The sequence below is a fragment of the Panulirus ornatus genome, chromosome 48 (assembly GCF_036320965.1).
Source record: "Panulirus ornatus isolate Po-2019 chromosome 48, ASM3632096v1, whole genome shotgun sequence".
Taxonomy (NCBI): Eukaryota; Metazoa; Arthropoda; class Malacostraca; order Decapoda; family Palinuridae; genus Panulirus; species Panulirus ornatus.
Window position 1 is genome coordinate 12429806 of NC_092271.1, and position 19918 is coordinate 12449723.

The 19918-nt window shown below is 38.5% G+C and overlaps 1 protein-coding gene across 3 annotated transcripts in view; it reads right to left on the reverse strand.

Moving 5' to 3' along the window:
* The window catches only part of LOC139764084 (WD repeat-containing protein 91), a 70160-nt gene that overhangs the window by 16120 nt on the left and 34122 nt on the right, over positions 1 to 19918 (reverse strand). For all 3 annotated transcript variants that reach the window (XM_071690568.1, XM_071690569.1, XM_071690570.1), the window contains 4 exons: positions 13936 to 14101; positions 5465 to 5586; positions 887 to 1063; positions 387 to 525 (listed from right to left, as the gene is read on the reverse strand). In XM_071690568.1, coding sequence (XP_071546669.1) covers positions 387 to 525; positions 887 to 1063; positions 5465 to 5586; positions 13936 to 14101 — 604 coding nt within the window. The remainder of the gene's footprint in view (positions 1 to 386; positions 526 to 886; positions 1064 to 5464; positions 5587 to 13935; positions 14102 to 19918) is intronic.

The following is a 19918-nucleotide window of genomic DNA, read 5'->3' on the forward strand; positions in this document are numbered from 1 at the left end:
TGCAAAGAGAAAAAGGAACTGAGAAGATTTTTCTTCAAAGGCTACATCATCTGGACCTGATGCTATCTTGTTATGGTAAAAAATAAATGGAAAAAAAGTTTAAACCCTGCATTTAATCACCTTCAATGCATCTGCAATCCCCAATCACTATGTTCATTCTAATACCTCTTGCAATATGCTCTTTGATTTGTATTCTATTCATAATCCATGCCACTCAGTCTTCTACCATAATTTCCAATGCTTTAATAAACTTTCTTCAATTTCAGGCTTTTCTCTACTGACGCCTTTAAATTCATAATCCTGCCTCCTAACTGCCTCACCTGTAGGTTAAGAACTTCAACAATGACTTATAACTTAATGTCTTGCAATCTTTAGATATGACATACCTCCACCTTGAGACTTTTCATATCAACTGTGTGAAGGGCTGGTGGCGCTGGAGGTGTTGATGTTCCCTGAGGACGTACACGAGGGGCAACACTAACTACTGCATTTCCCTCACCTGGACTCATACGTACACCCATTATTCTGAAAAAACAGCATATCATTAAACAATAAATCATGTGAAAATAAGTACTAATGGTCAAAATATCCTATTTGCAGATAGCATCATCTGAAAGCTATAAGACAAGCTACAATGCACATTAAGGAGTACAAAACCATTATCTTTTTATGCCCACTAATTAATTATCAAGTAGCATTAAAACACCTAATATTTTGAGGTTTGCTAATGACCACTAAAAATTATCAGGGATATCAAAAAAGATCATTCCCTTCCTGTTCATTTATTATAGATAATCATGATTAAATTCTTTAAATATGTATGTTCTCTATTAAATTTCAGTAACTGGACATACACAATTTACTGTCAAACAAAAGACTTTCTAACCTTTGATCCTTCAAAACAGGGCAGGTGTCTGCTCCAATTTCCCATACAGTTTTCTTTTCTCGAGTGTCAAACAGGCGCAAAGTAGCAGCTTTAGTGGCAATGAGAAGGAAACGTTCTCCACGTGGTAACCATTCCAAGGCAGTAACTGCACTCTTAACAACTACACCACACTGAGTTCTGTAAGAGAGATAAAAAGTAAGTAATCATGGTGAAAACAAACACATTTTAAACTAAAGAAGTCCATAAAACTTTAGATAATCATTTTCTTTCATTACAAAACCTGAACCAATATATATTCTTGAATAAATTCACAGGGTAACTGATTTGATAGCAAAAATGAAAATTAAGTGGGACATCCTCCAAGTCCACTAACCATTACTCCATGCTGCAATTTTAAGTGAAACACACAACAGCAGAGAACTTTGATGATGAAAGAAAATGTAGCACTGAATTTGATCATTTTCTTACAAAAATGCTCACCAAAACTAACCTAACCTGACCATGCCTAGCCTTGCTAAGGTTAGATTAGGTTTGACCGTTTAGTCTCCCTGAATGAACATTTCTAATTAAGAAAATGACACAAGAACAGTACAAAGGGTAATACAAACAAGTTCCTGAGGACAAAGGCTCTTTGCCTGACCCAAGAATACCTACAACTGATACACTAGTACATAAGGAGAATGTTTTTGAACATCCTCAAATGTTCAGTCAAGTCAAGAGGCAATGTTCCTCTGATACTGATGGTTTAGGTCTAGAACCTCTCTCCTTGATCACTGATGAGTCACAGGAGAAGCTTTGTTCTTACTTTAGTTTTATTCCTATAATTCTTTGTCCTGTTCTTGTGTCAATCCCCAGAAGTCTTGAAAAATAAATGAAAGCCTAAGATGTTCTTTAATTTTTCTTTCCCATCCACTGCTACATGCAATGTAAATAAAACCTTAAAGAATCTTTTGCTACAGGCCCTGAAAATATACCAACCTTTCACATTAAACAGTTTGGTCCACATATAATCCAATTGGTTCTCAGTGAATGTAGGTTTGCGGCAGGGGTGTGTGATGTCTCCATGGTTGTTTAATTTGTTTATGGATGGGGTTGTAAGGGAGGTAAATGCAAGAGTCCTGGAAAGAGGGGCAAGTATGAAGTCTGTTGGGGATGAGAGAGCTTGGGAAGTGAGTCAGTTGTTGTTCGCTGATGATACAGCGCTGGTGGCTGATTCATGTGAGAAACTGCAGAAGCTGGTGACTGAGTTTGGTAAAGTGTGTGGAAGAAGAAAGTTGAGAGTAAATGTGAATAAGAGCAAGGTTATTAGGTACAGTAGGGGTGAGGGTCAAGTCAATTGGGAGGTGAGTTTGAATGGAGAAAAACTGGAGGAAGTGAAGTGTTTTAGATATCTGGGAGTGGATCTGTCAGCGGATGGAACCATGGAAGCGGAAGTGGATCATAGGGTGGGGGAGGGGGCGAAAATTTTGGGAGCCTTGAAAAATGTGTGGAAGTCGAGAACACTATCTCGGAAAGCAAAAATGGGTATGTTTGAGGGAATAGTGGTTCCAACAATGTTGTATGGTTGCGAGGCGTGGGCTATGGATAGAGATGTGCGCAGGAGGATGGATGTGCTGGAAATGAGATGTTTGAGGACAATGTGTGGTGTGAGGTGGTTTGATCGAGTAAGTAACGTAAGGGTAAGAGAGATGTGTGGAAATAAAAAGAGCGTGGTTGAGAGAGCAGAAGAGGGTGTTTTGAAATGGTTTGGGCACATGGAGAGAATGAGTGAGGAGAGATTGACCAAGAGGATATATGTGTCGGAGGTGGAGGGAACGAGGAGAAGAGGGAGACCAAATTGGAGGTGGAAAGATGGAGTGAAAAAGATTTTGTGTGATCGGGGCCTGAACATGCAGGAGGGTGAAAGGAGGGCAAGAAATAGAGTGAATTGGAGTCATGTGGTATACAGGGGTTGACGTGCTGTCAGTGGATTGAAGCAAGGCATGTGAAGCGTCTGAAGTAAACCATGGAAAGCTGTGTAGGTATGTATATTTGCGTGTGTGGACGTGTGTATGTACATGTGTATGGGGGGGGGGGGGCATTTCTTTCGTCTGTTTCCTTGCGCTACCTCGCAAACGCGGGAGACAGCGACAAAGTATAAAAAAAAAAAAAAAAAAAAAAAAATAATCCAAGCATTTACAGATATCTCAAGCCACTCCTGGGTACACAACAAAATCCCTAACATCTGGAAACTAGTCAACATAAGACCAATCCTATAATACCCCAAACCAACTGACCCCATCTTCTCCTATTGTCCTTAATCACTTCTGTCCTCAGTATTCCAACTCTGTGATAAAATGATCCACAGCAGTATATAAAAAGAATTTCCTCTGTTGCCCACACAACATGGCTTCAGACCCAACCACTCCAACACCATGCTACACAATGACCCCACAATACATATCGTAGGTGGATTCAACTAATCACAGCCTCCCTCCAACACTGACATTTTCCCACAACACATTCTCACACAACAGATACTTGACACTATCCTCCAAAAAAGTGACAAAATTGGTTGGCAAATTTCATAGCTGCCTATCATGGAAGAGTCACTCACATTGGCCTCACCTCTAAAACCCTTTATAAACTCTACAAATGGAGTTTCTAGAGAAGTTCCTTCTCCATTTCTCTTCAGTCTCTTCCTACACAACCTCCCATTACCTCTAACAAACCACAATAATGAAGGTCTTTTCATATGCAGATGATATCACGATCACATCACAACACCCTGACATCAAACAGTAGTAACAACAAACTTGCAGAACTTCATTAAAAACTGGAACAATGACTCATTCAGAACAGAAGCTCCGCCTCTCCACAGAAGTCTTCCATCACTCTTTTAATCCCAGACAGACACAAATCCAGCTCACATCCTCCGGTCACCTAGGCTTCCAAATCACTCCTACTGAACTAGACACCAACCGTTCTAAGAATCATATATGATGTACACATGACATTCATTCCCACGTCAATAATGTCACCAAAAAGCTACACAAAAACTAAGTAACCTTAGAACACTAACAGGCACTAGGTTTGAACATGAAAAAGAATCCTTCCCATCCTCTACAAGCAATTCATCTACTCAACTTCAAATTATGGCTCATGTGCTTGATCTTCCAACCTCATAAAAGGAAATATAACAAAGCTGCAAAGCAGACAATACACTGCACTCAGAACAATCACTGGCTACCTAGCAACCACAAACACTCAACACCTACACAACAAAGACACTCCCATTACAATCACACATCAAAGTGCTCAGTACTCAGTTCTATTCAAAAGCAATCTACCCCTCCCATCTAAACCAACTCCATAACTACACACCAACCCAAGTGAAATAAAAAGCTTACCCCTACCTCGCACTTCTGTAACCTCTACTAATAGATCCCCCAAACCCTATCAAATATAACACTGAAAAACACATAAACAGTGATATAATCCAACAAGCACTAAATCATCTCCCTCCCAACTAAGTCTTAAACTCCAATTCACCATCCATCGAAAGCCAAACTCCCTAGATAAACATGTCATCCTTTCCTATCAATGCTCTGGACATCATTCATCCCTACATCAATACAAAAACCATTTCAGCACATCCTAAGATCCTTTACCCATGAAGTAACTCCCATTACAAAGAGACTAAGCACTTACTACTTAAATGCTAAGCACTCTTTGCACACATGACTACACTTTATGACCTATGGGTGGACATAGCCAGCTTAAAAGAGTGTTGCAGTAGCCTCATAAAGATAAAATGGAGTCCTGTATTGTCATATCATCCATTTCTCCTTAGTAATTATATATCTATATCACTGACTCTGCAATTTATCATTGGTATTTCCAGAGCTTATACTATATCATAATGATTCGCTAATAATTACATTACATTGCTGGAAAGTCAGAGACATATAAGGTTTACAGTGTGTTTTATAATCCTTGTGCAATATAATCTGATGCTCACTATCATACTTATCAAATGTTTCAATAATAGGTATGATATCATCTAAAGCACAACACATCCTAAGGTAAAATAGTTGATAAAAATAGTCTTTTATCCATGCTGAAATTTTTCCCTAGTCCAAGAGCTTCATCGGTTAAGAGGACTTTATTCACATTCTTTATATATATCTAATGCACATCTAAAAACATCCTATAATATAGAAACAATAGATAATCTAAAGACATTCAAGGATACAATAACTAAATTTAATGAAAGTGAAAATATGGAAGCTATTCAATTATACATATATTACCTCCCTAAACATCCCTAAATACACAGTTGATTATTCATTCTACGGGTAAGATCTACATTGCCTTTGATCTATTTCTGTTGAACTTATTAGTATCATATTCAGGAACTGCCCCATAGACTTCAGTCACCATCTCCTCACTTACTGGGTTGGGGACCTAAGAGTAGTAACTTAATAATTTTTCACCAACCTTTATCTTTAACTAAATCAGTCTGGAAGTATCAAAGCTATATTATTCCTCAAAAAGACATATAAACAAGTAAACCAAAGTCAATGATCTGGAACATACTTGGGGGATGGGGAGGGTGACCATAATTTCACCACACCATCAGTATCTGCAGAAGCTACCAGTGTCCCAGAGGGATTAAACACAGCATGTGTCACTACAGCTCGATGCTCACAATACTCCTCCTAGAAGGATGGTTTAAGAGTTAAATACAACAGTCCTGTTTTCATTTTTATGTTTCTGTATGATTTGAGAGTTAAATACAACAATCCTGTTTTCATTTTTATGTTTCTGTACTTTAATCAGTAGAGAATATTTCATATTCACTATAACATACTTAAGTTAGGAAATAAGAGTCTGCAGATTAATAAAACAAGATTTTTTCATACTGGAAAATATATAAAAATTCTCTTTATAGGTTGAGGTGTAGTGTATGTATGTATGTCTAAATGTTTATATATACACTGTATCTATACAGGTGGAATATTTACAGTCTAAATTCCCTTGGGACCAAGCAATGTTCAAATTATATGTTTTAATGTATTACAAATAACCCCCGACTTAAAATGATTCAACTTACGATTTTTCGACTTTATGATGGTGAGCTATTCAACACTTTATTATAAAATAGGCCTTGTGTTTGATGATTTTGTCCAACTGTACACTAATGTAAGTGTTCTGAGAACATTCAAGGTGGACTAGGTTAAGCTATGATGTTCAGTAGGTTAATGTACAGTACTAAACTATTTTTGACATGATATTTTCAACTTAAAATGGGTTTATCAAAATGTAACCCCATCTTAACTAAAGGAGCATTTGTATAGATACTAGTCTTTTCAGTGGGTCCAGGTTATGGTCCAAACATATTGTTCATGGTATTCTATAAGCTCCAGATTTGTAAACTGGGGACTGCTTCACAGATAATGGCCCATGACTAGAGGCATACTACAGGAGTGATAGACAAATTTCAATGAGTGAAACAGGATCGTAAAATCAACTAGTGTTCAACAGCACTAGATGGGCCTGGATTACTTTCAATTTTGGTTCTTATCTCATGATCACAAAAAGACATTAGGAGAAAGACACAATATTGATTTTGGCATTAATAAACACCAAAGAGATACAGAAACTGCAACCAAAGATGCACTGGAATATGGCTTCTCTCTATAAACCCCAAATCAAAAGAAGACCTTTGGCTATGCAAGGGATATACTGAATTCAAGCCATTGGGGTTTCTCATGTCCCCCAATACATCACTGCTGTATCTAATGAACTATGAGGCTTGCCATATATTAGGGGTAAATGATTCAACTAACCCACCATTACCATAGGAATAGTACTCTTCCACAAGGTGCTTCCAACATCCTGGCTCTGTGAAAAAAAAATTTCCACACACTAGACACCTCCCTCCTACAAGACCGAATCGTAGGAGCTACTTGTCTGCTGATATGTCAACCACGGTCAGCAGGAATGAACCAAATAAAATGGAAATGACTAGTTGAAGTCTGCTCTTAGGTTGGCACTAACCTGGGGTTGGGAACTAGTTGAAGTCTGCTCTTAGGCTGGGACTAACCTGGGGTGTTGGGAACAGTTTTCCAATTCTATCATTAAAGAACATTATTCTAGTCCTTTTTCTAGTGTAACTTCCACTGTCTGGGGCTCATACACTTAAAGCCCCCTCAAAAAAAGAAAAAAAGAAAGGGTAGGGGAAAACTGAGAGATAAATGAAGGAAAAGAAACAGTACCTACCAACAATGAGATTTTTCCAATATGGCAGAGCTAGCATCGAGAGCTCACCTTTTGTCTTACTAGATAAATAATGCTATTCCTGTCTGCTACCACCTGCAGTACATAATGCTCAATTCTTGGTTCTGTGGGACTGATTCCAACCATATCTTAAGTTTTCAGTTAAATTTTTCTACATTTATTCTATGCATTTTTCTTACTTCTCCTGGTATACTGAAATACTATGTTGAATAGCTGTTTGGGTTTCCTTGCTCCTTTTTTATATATTTTCATCTGACTTATTCTTAGTTTCATGGCATTCAAGCAGATTTAATACCTAAATATCTTACTTCTTGAGAGGCTTTAAAGTTCCATGTGATTTTCAGTTTTTGCTAACAATGTTCATTCAGTGCTTTCTAGATTTAGAAATAATTCAGTTCTGATGCAGTTGGCATCAAAGTCTAGCATGTATACAAAAAAGAAAGTGAGGGATGTTTATATGTGATGGTTGTTATTAAAAAAGTCCATTACAAGCTGGTCATGATGTAACCATGCTCATGAAGTACTGTTCTCCTTTCTCATGCATTTTACCCATTTACAATGCTGTTCACTGCAATACCATCCAAACCTGCTGCCTTGCCGGCTTTCATCTTCCGCAAAGCTTTTACTATCTCTTCTCTGTTTACCAAATCATTTTCCCTAACCCTCTCACTTTGCACACCACCTCGACCAAAACACCCTATATCTGCCACTCTATCATCAAACACATTCAACAAACCTTCAAAATACTCACTCCATCTCCTTCTCACATCACCACTACTTGTTATCACCTCCCCATTTGCGCCCTTCACTGAAGTTCCCATTTGCTCCCTTGTATTGCAGTGGAATTTATTAAAAAAGGGGGTGACTGTATTGTTGACTGGTTGGTAAGGTTATTTAATGTATGTATGACTCATGGTTAGGTGCCTGAGGATTGGCGGAATGCGTGCATAGTGCCATTGTACAAAGGCAAAGGGGATAAGAGTGAGTGCTCAAATTACAGAGGTATAAGTTTGCTGAGTATTCCTGGTAAATTATATGGGAGGGTACTGATTGAGAGGGTGAAGGCATGTACAGAGCATCAGATTGGGGAAGAGCAGTGTGGTTTCAGAAGTGGTAGAGGATGTGTGGATCAGGTGTTTGCTTTGAAGAATGTATGTGAGAAATACTTAGAAAAGCAAATGGATTTGTATGTAGCATTTATGGATCTGGAGAAGGCATATGATAGAGTTGATAGAGATGCTCTGTGGAAGGTATTAAGAATATATGGTGTGGGAGGCAAGTTGTTAGAAGCAGTGAAAAGTTTTTATCGAGGATGTAAGGCATGTGTACGTGTAGGAAGAGAGGAAAGTGATTGGTTCTCAGTGAATGTAGGTTTGCGGCAGGGGTGTGTGATGTCTCCATGGTTGTTTAATTTGTTTATGGATAGGGTTGTTAGGGAGGTGAATGCAAGAGTTTTGGAAAGAGGGGCAAGTATGAAGTCTGTTGGGGATGAGAGAGCTTGGGAAGTGAGTCAGTTGTTGTTCGCTGATGATACAGCGCTGGTGGCTGATTCATGTAAGAAACTGCAGAAGCTGGTGACTGAGTTTGGTAAAGTGTGTGAAAGAAGAAAGTTAAGAGTAAATGTGAATAAGAGCAAGGTTATTAGGTACAGTAGGGTTGAGGGTCAAGTCAATTGGGAGGTGAGTTTGAATGGAGAAAAACTGGAGGAAGTGAAGTGTTTTAGATATCTGGGAGTGGATCTGGCAGCGGATGGAACCATGGAAGCGGAAGTGGATCATAGGGTGGGGGAGGGGGCGAAAATTCTGGGAGCCTTGAAGAATGTGTGGAAGTCGAGAACATTATCTTGGAAAGCAAAAATGGGTATGTTTGAAGAATAGTGGTTCCAACAATGTTGTATGGTTGCGAGGCGTGGGCTATGGATAGAGTTGTGCGCAGGAGGATGGATGTGCTGGAAATGAGATGTTTGAGGACAATGTGTGGTGTGAGGTGGTTTGATCGAGTAAGTAATGTAAGGGTAAGAGAGATGTGTGGAAATAAAAAGAGCGTGGTTGAGAGAGCAGAAGAGGGTGTTTTGAAATGGTTTGGGCACATGGAGAGAATGAGTGAGGAAAGATTGACCAAGAGGATATATGTGTCGGAGGTGGAGGGAACGCGGAGAAGAGGGAGACCAAATTGGAGGTGGAAAGATGGAGTGAAAAAGATTTTGTGTGATCGGGGCCTGAACATGCAGGAGGGTGAAAGGAGGGCAAGGAATAGAGTGAATTGGAGCGATGTGGTATACCCGGGTTGACGTGCTGTCAGTGGATTGAATCAAGGCATGTGAAGCGTCTGGGGTAAACCATGGAAAGCTGTGTAGGTATGTATATTTGCGTGTGTGGAACATATGTATATACATGTGTATGGGGGTGGGTTGGGCCATTTCTTTCGTCTGTTTCCTTGCGCAACCTCGCAAACGCGGGAGACAGCGAAAAAAAAAAAAAAAAACAATGCTGTTCATATTATATTCTGCTTTTCAGAGAATATTTTTTCTTTTAAGTTACAGACTCCACTCTCAGACCTTAATTGAAATATAGGGAGGTTAATGAAAGATTAAAAGAAGAGACATGGGAAAGTATTTATGAATTTTAGAGTAAGTGAAAAACATAGTCTTTCAAAATTTGCCATGTCATAGTTGTTGAGAAAGACATGAGGGGTAGAGAATTCCAAACCTTCGAGATGTAGGAAAAGAAATGGTTAACAAAACAACGCACTTTTGAGTTAGTGCACCCTTGAGTTGCCAGTGGCCACAGAGTTATAATGTGACAAAGCAACTTGCTGAGTATTGCATGGTATAGCTAAAGATGGAAGCACACAAGCAGCCAGTTCTCAGTAGCAAAAACCAAAGTAAAACCTACAGAAGAGGGAAAGTGAACCAATATTACAGCATAGGGCAAGCAGGTCAAGTTTCGAAGTTAATCTGGGAGAGTCTATAAGTCAGACCACTTTTGACTTATCTCTGTCAAGTAAGGATGCAGAGCTAGAACCACCCCAAGTGTGTGAGAAGTACTCTGTACAAGGATGGATCAATTCTTTAAATAAATGGAGCAAAGAAATTTCGACATTTAAACAGGGCTCCTAGTTTCTTAGAGGCAGGAACATTACCAGGACTCTGAGTTTCTTTAGGGAAGACTTAGCTATTTCCATAATAAGGGGTTTCCAAGATAGAATGGATGTTACAGTAACACCAAGTATGTTCACTGAGTCAAGAGGTGGTATTACGGAACCACTGAAGGAGAGGGGAAAAGTTGTGAGAAATTTTCAGTCAAGAGATGGGTAGAAACTGGGTCTTGGAGGCGTTAAACTTAACCAGATTTCATCTACCCCACTAAGATATCCTGTCCAAGTCTGAGTTTACTGAGGAAGTTGTGTTGAGATGAGATTTAGATCAAAAGAGAGAAGAAAGAGCAGAATTGAAGGATGTGGAGGAATGCATAGTTGAGTCAGCAGCATACAAGTGCATTTGGTTAATTGTGATAGAAAGGAAATCGTTAGTAAAGGGAGGAAAAGTGTAGGACACAAAAAAAGAAACTGATGATTCAATAATGAGACAAAGGAAAAAATTCCTCTTGAGATGCTTCTGTATTGTTTATGAGTCTTCAAAACCTACAACTACATGGAAAGTTTATGACTAAATGCTCAAGAGCTATTGTACATGTGGTGTTACTGGACTCAACCTGCTTGAGGTTATACCACAAATGAAAAGTCACCATTGCCAAGGCTGTATCATTGTCAGTTGACAAAACATAGTACAGTGTCGTCACAGTGCTTCTCGTTTTAAAAGAGTCTATCCTATTCCTCATACTGAGTGTATCACATCCTTTAAGCTGCGGGTTCCCCTAAATCTTTTGAACAGGGTTCCAGGAGTCATGTAATGATAATAATAATAATAATAATAATAATAATAATAATAATAATAATAATAATGATAATAATAATATAATAATAGTAATAATATTAATAACATTAATGATAATAATAATAATAATAATAATAATAATAATAATAATAATAATAAGGCATGTGTACGTGTAGGAAGAGAGGAAAGTGATTGGTTCTCAGTGAATGTAGGTTTGCGGCAGGGGTGTGTGATGTCTCCATGGTTGTTTAATTTGTTTATGGATGGGGTTGTTAGGGAGGTGAATGCAAGAGTTTTGGAAAGAGGGGCAAGTATGAAGTCTGTTGTGGATGAGAGAGCTTGGGAAGTGAGTCAGTTGTTGTTCGCTGATGATACAGCGCTGGTGGCTGATTCATGTGAGAAACTGCAGAAGCTGGTGGCTGAGTTTGGTAAAGTGTGTGAAAGAAGAAAGTTAAGAGTAAATGTGAATAAGAGCAAGGTTATTAGGTACAGTAGGGTTGAGGGTCAAGTCAATTGGGAGGTAAGTTTGAATGGAGAAAAACTGGAGGAAGTAGAGTGTTTTAGATATCTGGGAGTGGATCTGGCAGCGGATGGAACCATGGAAGCAGAAGTGGATCATAGGGTGGGGGAGAGGGCGAAAATCCTGGGAGCCTTGAAGAATGTGTGGAAGTCGAGAACATTATCTCGGAAAGCAAAAATGGCTATGTTTGAAGGAATAGTGGTTCCAACAATTTTGTATGGTTGCGAGGCGTGGGCTATGGATAGAGTTGTGCGCAGGAGGGTGGATGTGCTGGAAATGAGATGTTTGAGGACAATGTGTGGTGTGAGGTGGTTTGATCGAGTAAGTAACGTAAGGGTAAGAGAGATGTGTGGAAATAAAAAGAGCGTGGTTGAGAGAGCAGAAGAGGGTGTTTTGAAATGGTTTGGGCATATGGAGAGAATGAGTGAGGAAAGATTGACCAAGAGGATATATGTGTCGGAGGTGGAGGGAACAAGGAGAAGTGGGAGACCAAACTGGAGGTGGAAAGATGGAGTGAAAAAGATTTTGTGTGATCGGGTCCTGAACATGCAGGAGGGTGAAAGGAGGGCAAGGAATAGAGTGAATTGGATCGATGTGGTATACCGGGGTTGACGTGCTGTCAGTGGATTGAATCAGGGCATGTGAAGCGTCTGGGGTAAACCATGGAAAGCTGTGTAGGTATGTATATTTGCGTGTGTGGATGTGTATGTGTATATACATGTGTATGGGGGTGGGTTGGGCCATTTCTTTCGTCTGTTTCCTTGTGCTACCTGCAAACGCGGGAGACAGCGACAAAGCAAAAAAAAAAATAATAATAATTATCCCTAGGGATAGGGGAGAAAGAATACTTCCCACGTATTCCCTGCGTGTCGTAGAAGGCGACTAAAAGGGGAGGGAGCGGAGGCTGGAAATCCTCCCCTCTCATCTTTTTTTTTTTAATTTTCCAAAAGACGGAACAGAGAACGAGGCCAGGTGAGGATATTCCCTCAGAGGCCCAGTCCTCTGTTCTTAACGCTACCTTGCTAACGCGGGAAATGGCGAATAGTTTGAAAAAAAAAAATAATGATGATAATAAATGTGTGTGGATGTAACCAAGATGTGAATTTGCGTGTGTGGACGTATGTATATACATGTGTATGGGGGTGGGTTGGGCCATTTCTTTCGTCTGTTTCCTTGCGCTACCTCACAAATGCGGGAGACAGTGACAAAGCAAAAAAAAAAAATAATAATAATAATAACAATAAATAATAATAATAAGGTAATTAGGTAATTAGGTACAGTAGGGTTGAGGGTCAAGTCAATTGGGAGGTAAGTTTGAATGGAGAAAAACTGGACGAAGTAAAGTGTTTAAGATATCTGGGAGTGGATCTGGCAGCAGATGGAACCATGGAAGCAGAAGTGGATCATAGGGTGGGGGAGGGGGCGAAAATCCTGGGAGCCTTGAAGAATGTGTGGAAGTCGAGAACATTATCTCAGAAAGCAAAAATGGGTATGTTTGAAGGAACAGTGGTTCCAACAATGTTGTATGGTTGCGAGGCGTGGGCTATGGATAGAGTTGTGCGCAGGAGGATGGATGTGCTGGAAATGAGATGTTTGAGAGCAGAGGAGGGTGTTTTAAATTGGTTTGGGCACATGGAGAGAATGAGTGAGGAAAGATTGACCAAGAGGATATATGTGTCGGAGGTGGAGGGAACGAGGAGAAGTGGGAGACCAAATTGGAGGTGGAAAGATGGAGTGAAAAAGATTTTGTGTGATCGGGGCCTGAACATGCAGGAGGGTGAAAGGAGGGCAAGGAATAGAGTGAATTGGATCGATGTGGTATACCGGGGTTGACGTGCTGTCAGTGGATTGAATCAGGGCATGTGAAGCGTCTGGGGTAAACCATGGAAAGCTGTGTAGGTATGTATATTTGCGTGTGTGGACGTATGTATATACATGTGTATGGGGTGGGTTGGGCCATTTCTTTCGTCTGTTTCCTTGCGCTACCTCGCAAACGCGGGAGACAGCGACAAAAAAAAAAAATAATAATGATAATAATAATAATACTAGTAATGCTAATAATATAATAACAATAATGCTAATAATGCTAATAATAATAATAATAATAATAATAATAATAATAATAATAATAATAATGATAATACTGTATATAGCATTCTGATTTAAGCATTCACATTAGGGAAAAACATGTATTACTCATACATACATAGAAAAATTATCTGGACCCAAGATTCCTTTACAACTACTTGCAACTATTTTGAAATTTCACTGTACTATCACTACAACATCCCAACATAACAATACATAAGAAATAAGAATTCTTCTGCAAATTAACAATCACAAATATCCTACCTGTCCAAGCAGTAAAAATGATGCTTTGTCATTGGATATCTCAGTCTTTGTCGACGAGATGGATTCTTCTTGTGGCCTTATCTTTGTTGGAGAACGTGAAGGTCGTGAAGATGAAGCTGTTGTCTGCACTAGTCTTTTAACGGGAATGTGTTCACCACTATTACGACTAACCATGAAAGAAAGTTTGAAATAATAACAATCCTGAGATCAAGAATCATTGGTCTTAAGTACTCATAAAAAGGTAAGTTTTTCTTTCTGTATATGGGCATTAAGAAATTGACAGAGGCACATGATAAGGACCTTTCAGAGAGTAGAGCAGCAATGACACTCATTGCATTTAATGTCAAACTACTTATATGAATAGTTAACCCCTCTTCAAATGATTAGCTACTAAGAGCTCACTAATACTGAGACGAGTTTACACGAATCCTCCTATCAAGCATGACACTGCCCTGACTTCCAAGCAGTTAACTTTAAACTCAGGTGAAGGCCAGTCCCACTGCAGGTGGCACATTAGCTTGTTTTTCAGTTTAAAATGCCCATTCTTTAAAAAAAAATTGAAGACTGAATAGACAGGTTAGCACACATGTCTTCACTATTTAAACACAGTCAAGTGACAAACTGAAGTTTTTCAAATCTCGAAAGATTTTTTTGCATTTGACAATGTATCCTGGATACTCGATCATAAAATCAAGGCAAACTAGCCCAAGTAGAGGAGACAGCCAATATTTCAAGATTCACTGTAGTGTAATCCCAGTATCAAACTAATAACCAATTACACCCACTTACCAATAGTCAATAAAAATAACTAAATCACATACTTAAGGGCCTCTTGGAAAAACATGGACACTACAGTTCAGTCCCCAAAAGGGATAACATTTTCAAACATTACACACAGGTCCTAAAACAAAAGGAATAGCCTCCATTCATGAGACTGTAGTTGGACCACGAGGATGAACCCTAAAATTTCTTTGATGTAAGGAAGAAACCTAAATTCTCTCACTCATTTTGAAGGGACTGCTGATGGTGGACATGGGGTATGTGGGTCGTGGAGGTATGCATAATGAGAGAGTCATGGCAAGTGGCATGGTGAGAAGCAATTGTAAAAGTGTAGCAAGGTGGCTTAAGTGCAAGGGATAACAAATGAATTTCTCAAAAAAAAATATGACAGCAGTGTTGACTGTAAGTTGGGACTTTTAATGTATGTATGGCTTAAGGTGAGGTGTCTGAGGATTGGTAGAGTGCATGTATGGTGCCACTGTATAAGGCAAGGAGTGTTCAAATTGTGGAGATATAACTATGCTCAGAGTATCTGTTGTGTGGTAAAATGATGATTAATTCTAACTGTGGAGTTTGATCAACAAACCTGTTAAGTTATATGGAGGAATGGTGATTGAGAAAATGGTGGTATGCACAAAACAACAGACAAGATGAACAGTGAATGGTAGAGGATTTATGGATCAGGTGTTTGTCTTGAAGAATCTATGAGAAATACTCACTGAAACAGAATAATTTGTCCATGGCATATAATTATGGATCTGAAGGAACTATATGTGGAAATAGAGGTGCTTTGCGGAAGGTGTTATGAATACATGGTGTAGGAGGAAATTCACATTATGGAAAAACAAATTTTTATCAAAAGAGAAGAGTGGTTATTAAGAAGGTGGTGGTATGCACAGAGCAACAGATGGGATGAACAGTATAGCTTCATGAATGGTAGAGGATTTATGGATCAGGTGTGTTCTTAAGAATCTTTGAGAAATACTTATAGAAACAATGATTTGTCCATGACATTTATGGATTTGAAGGAGGCATATGATATGACTGATAGAGATGCTATGTGGAAGTGTTAAGAATAGATGGTGTAAGAGTAAATTTACTTCAAAGAAAGACGAATCTTTATCAAAAGAGTATAAAGAAATGAGGGCGAGTGGTTATATATGAAGGTGGGTCTGTAGCAGAAGTGTGATTTCACCATGGCTGTTTAATCTGCTTATGGATGGTTAAGAAAGAGAATATGATAATCTCCTGTCTGTTGGGGGAAGAGGGATCTTGGAGGTGAATTAGTTGCTGTTAGTGGCTCTGGCAGTATATTCAAGTAAAAAAATTGCTGAAGCTGGTTTCTGAGTTTGAAAGAGTGTCTGATAAGAGAATGTTTTGACCTAAAATCGATAAAGTAAGGTCATGTTTAGCATGGTAGAGAGAAAGACTGTTTGGAGAGTGCATTTGAATGAAGAGAACCTAAAGAAAGTGAAGTGTTCTAGATACTAAAGAGTGGACATGACAGCGGATGGAACCATGGAAGCTAAAGTGAACCATAGGTGGGTAGGGGATTAAGGTCCTGGGCATGCTGAGGAAAGTGTGGATACAGAGATCACAGTCACAGTCTGATACTTCAGTCCTGACAGTATTTTCATACCACTAGAATATTTCCAGCTATTTTCTGGTATGGCACTGAGAGAGAGTAAGTAGAGGAACCAAATAAAATCCATGAGATCACACAGAGAAACCTGACACCTCACAGACATACAAATAGCAAATTTACAACCAGGAAACCCTACCTCTCCTCCCTCCCTCCCTCCCTCATCCTTTCCCAGCCTCAGCCTTCAAGTTTGTGCTAGTCTACATTTCAGCATCGTTCATCCCTCAGAGCATTTCACAGAAAGTTTGTCACCCTTCACTTATAAAAATCACTGCTGGGCATATAAACTCATTATATGTTCATTGCTGCTATCACCATTAAGATTTGTGATGTAAAGCAGAAAAAAGGTATTTGACTTTGAATTAATTTGATCTTGAACACAAATATGGTATTGTCAATAATGAGGGTAATGGCAGAGGTAATATCAAATAATGTAAAGATGAAATTACATTTCAGATTCAAAGTAACATCACAAAAATATCAATCTAGCAAAAGAAACAATCTTAACTACATTAAACTTATGACAAGGTTTCTTCAACAATCTATTCATAGCGTAACATTACCTGAATTTAACAATCATAGGGCCTTTTCCCAAAATACAGCAGCTCTGTTTATAATAATTTTATTTCACTGTCACCAAATGCAGTTGTTTTAATCAAACCATCCACCCCCTACCCTCTTTATGTCCTTTCCTGATTATTCATAATCACAAGAGGACCAATCTCTATCCCAACTGATCCCAGGCATGGCAATCATTCACACAGTTCAAGCCACTATATGCAGCAATAGAAAAAGGAGAATGCATTTTGTGATGTCTGCTATCTTCAGGTACCCAGAGTGGCACAAGAGGTATCACATACAGGCCTTAGGTTCTGCCAAACAATTAGAAATCTTTATCATTCATCCACTCCCCCAATCATTCACTCTACCATTCACCCCTGCTTCCTTGTTCACCCAAATTGGAAAGCACTGGCTAAACTCACCAAAGACAAATGAGTGTGATGGAATACTTCAAGTTCAGTATTACACTAATCAATTTATAAAGGTTGAATCTTAGCATTCATTTTTTCTCTGATTTCCTGAATTCTGTCATCCTAGAGGCAAAATACCACAAATATATGCTGTTCCTAAAGGGCTAAAATACCCCTGAATATCTTGTGCCCCCATTAAAGTTTGTACCTAACAGTTTGAGAAATGTTGCATTTTGACACCTTTCCTCAACCAATAAGACTTCTAATTCTCCTCCTTTTGTCTTTCCCATTTCATACTATCTTTCCATCTTTAAGAGCCAAGTCTACAAACACCTAAGAAGCTCTAATTAATTTCTTAATTCCATTTCTATACGTGTTTCTCTTTTCAGCTGAGATGGCTACAATTAGGGTAAGTCTATTTTGCCTGTGCTTTGTTTGCCTCTACTTGGTTGGTTCCTATTTGAAAAGAAAAAGGAAAAATTGAGGCAACTGGATAACTGCCTTTCTCCCAAGGTAATCAGAAACAAAAAGAGTGGTAAGCAGCAATACTTGCTTTTTAGGACAATGCCTAAGCAGGAAAAACAAGGAATATTCCCTGTGCCCATCATCCCCATTTTTCAAGCCTGCTAAACAAATGCCAGCAAAAAATGGGCTATTCTCTACATGCACCATTTAGTTTCCCTAAGTTCCATGTATTACACAAAAACAAGATGCAGCCTAAAAAAATACTGTCGTGTTGAACAACTTCATATTGAAAGTTAAAAATCCAAGGCGCTGTTTGCTGATGTAGAACACATGAATCATTTCCACAGCCATCCAACCGTATTTGAAAACCTCTAGAGGGCTGAAGGTGAGGAATAACCTGTCTTTGCTGTTAACAAAATAGCAATCAGCCTTAAGGTAAAACAAGCAATGGAGGAGGTTAAAAGTTGATAGATCTTGATAATATGAAACCCTCACATCTCCTGAGGGAGTTTTAATTCCAAACTGCTGGGTAACAGTTCCAAAGTTCTGCTCCCTAGGAATATTCTGTGCAGCAAAAAATCAAACTCTCTAGAATTATACACTTCCTTCTTCACAGCAGTAGAATGTAAGGCTGCTTATCGATGCCAAAAGTGAAATGATATCTGCACAGCTTGTGAGCTCGTGCAGCCTATCAAATTTCAAAAACTTGTACAAAATGCAAAACAGTGAACTCTGAGGAGCCAGCACAATTGACAAACTTCTGAAGGTTGACCATGCTAAAAACTTGTGAAACAAAATCTGTGGAATCCTAAATATTCAGTTGAGAATGATTTCTTAGGACATGCAAAATCACAGACATTATCATCAGTAGCTATAATGTTTATCTCTTTCTTTTAATCATTCAAAACATGAGGCAATAAACAAATCCAATGCTTAACTGTTGCAAAATATACCTATGACACTTGAACTTAACAGAAAGACTACTTTATCTAAAGGCCCATCTTGTCTTTTACTTGTAGCAAGGTCGTTTATCATCTCAGAGAATGCAGCTAATTGCCCATCAGCAAAGGTAATGTGTCTCCTAATCAAAGGATTCAAGTTACCTTGGCTCAAGGCTGTTGAGTTCTTGCTTTCCAGCCACTGAGGGAATGATGATTCTGTTAGTCTGATTTTTCAGTTATTCAGGTGTCAATGCTGCTTCACTCTTTGACAGGTCTTGGGTAAATGTCTCTGTGGTCCACTGTCAAGTATAAAAAAATAGTGTACTATTACATTTCAATAAAACTGGACGTTAAGGAAATTGAAGACATATCAGGTTGAACAAGAAATTTTAAGGAGATTGGAAAAGCCAGTTGATAACATCCATAATTACTGACACACTAGCCAATTATGCTTTAAGGTGAAGATGAAATAAAATGCTCTCATAAATCATATCTGAAGATCAATATTCAATATTAATATGACTATTACGTAATATCAACAAATCAATAAGTAAGGCTACATCAAGGTTGTAACTATTGATGCCTCTCATTAAAATATTTTAGTTGTCCATACAATGCATTCAAATCTGATGAAACTTAGTAGATTTTCAAATCTTATGCATCATTGCAGTAAACTGCAGAGTTATAATGAAAACTAGCAGCCCCCTTTAACAATAACAATACAGTATCAATGTTCTCAAAACAACTATCTTACCATGTCAGAATACAACTCAGAATAGAATAACTGCAATCTATCATTCCATTTAAAAACCACATTAGAGCATGGCAAGGAAGCTAACTTAACCAGCATGGTTTACAAATGAACAAAATCTTGAGGATCACTTTCTTCTGGAAAATTAAATATTACACTAATCATACCATTCTTTTCTTCTTATTGCAGATTATCAGGATTCCCATCCAATGTAAACCTTCAACTTGTCTTTTTCTATTAGCTGCAAAGGATCTTTTATATCATTTTGCTTATAATTTTTCTATAGGAGATACCATAGTATCAATGAAAGTCAAGCTAGATCTAACTTAGTTTTGCAGTATCTCAAGCAAGATTTCAAAGGAGGTTAAGCAGTTATTTACAAGTCTGAAAAACTGAAAAAAGAATATTAAATCAAAGAGCATAGCCAATGAAA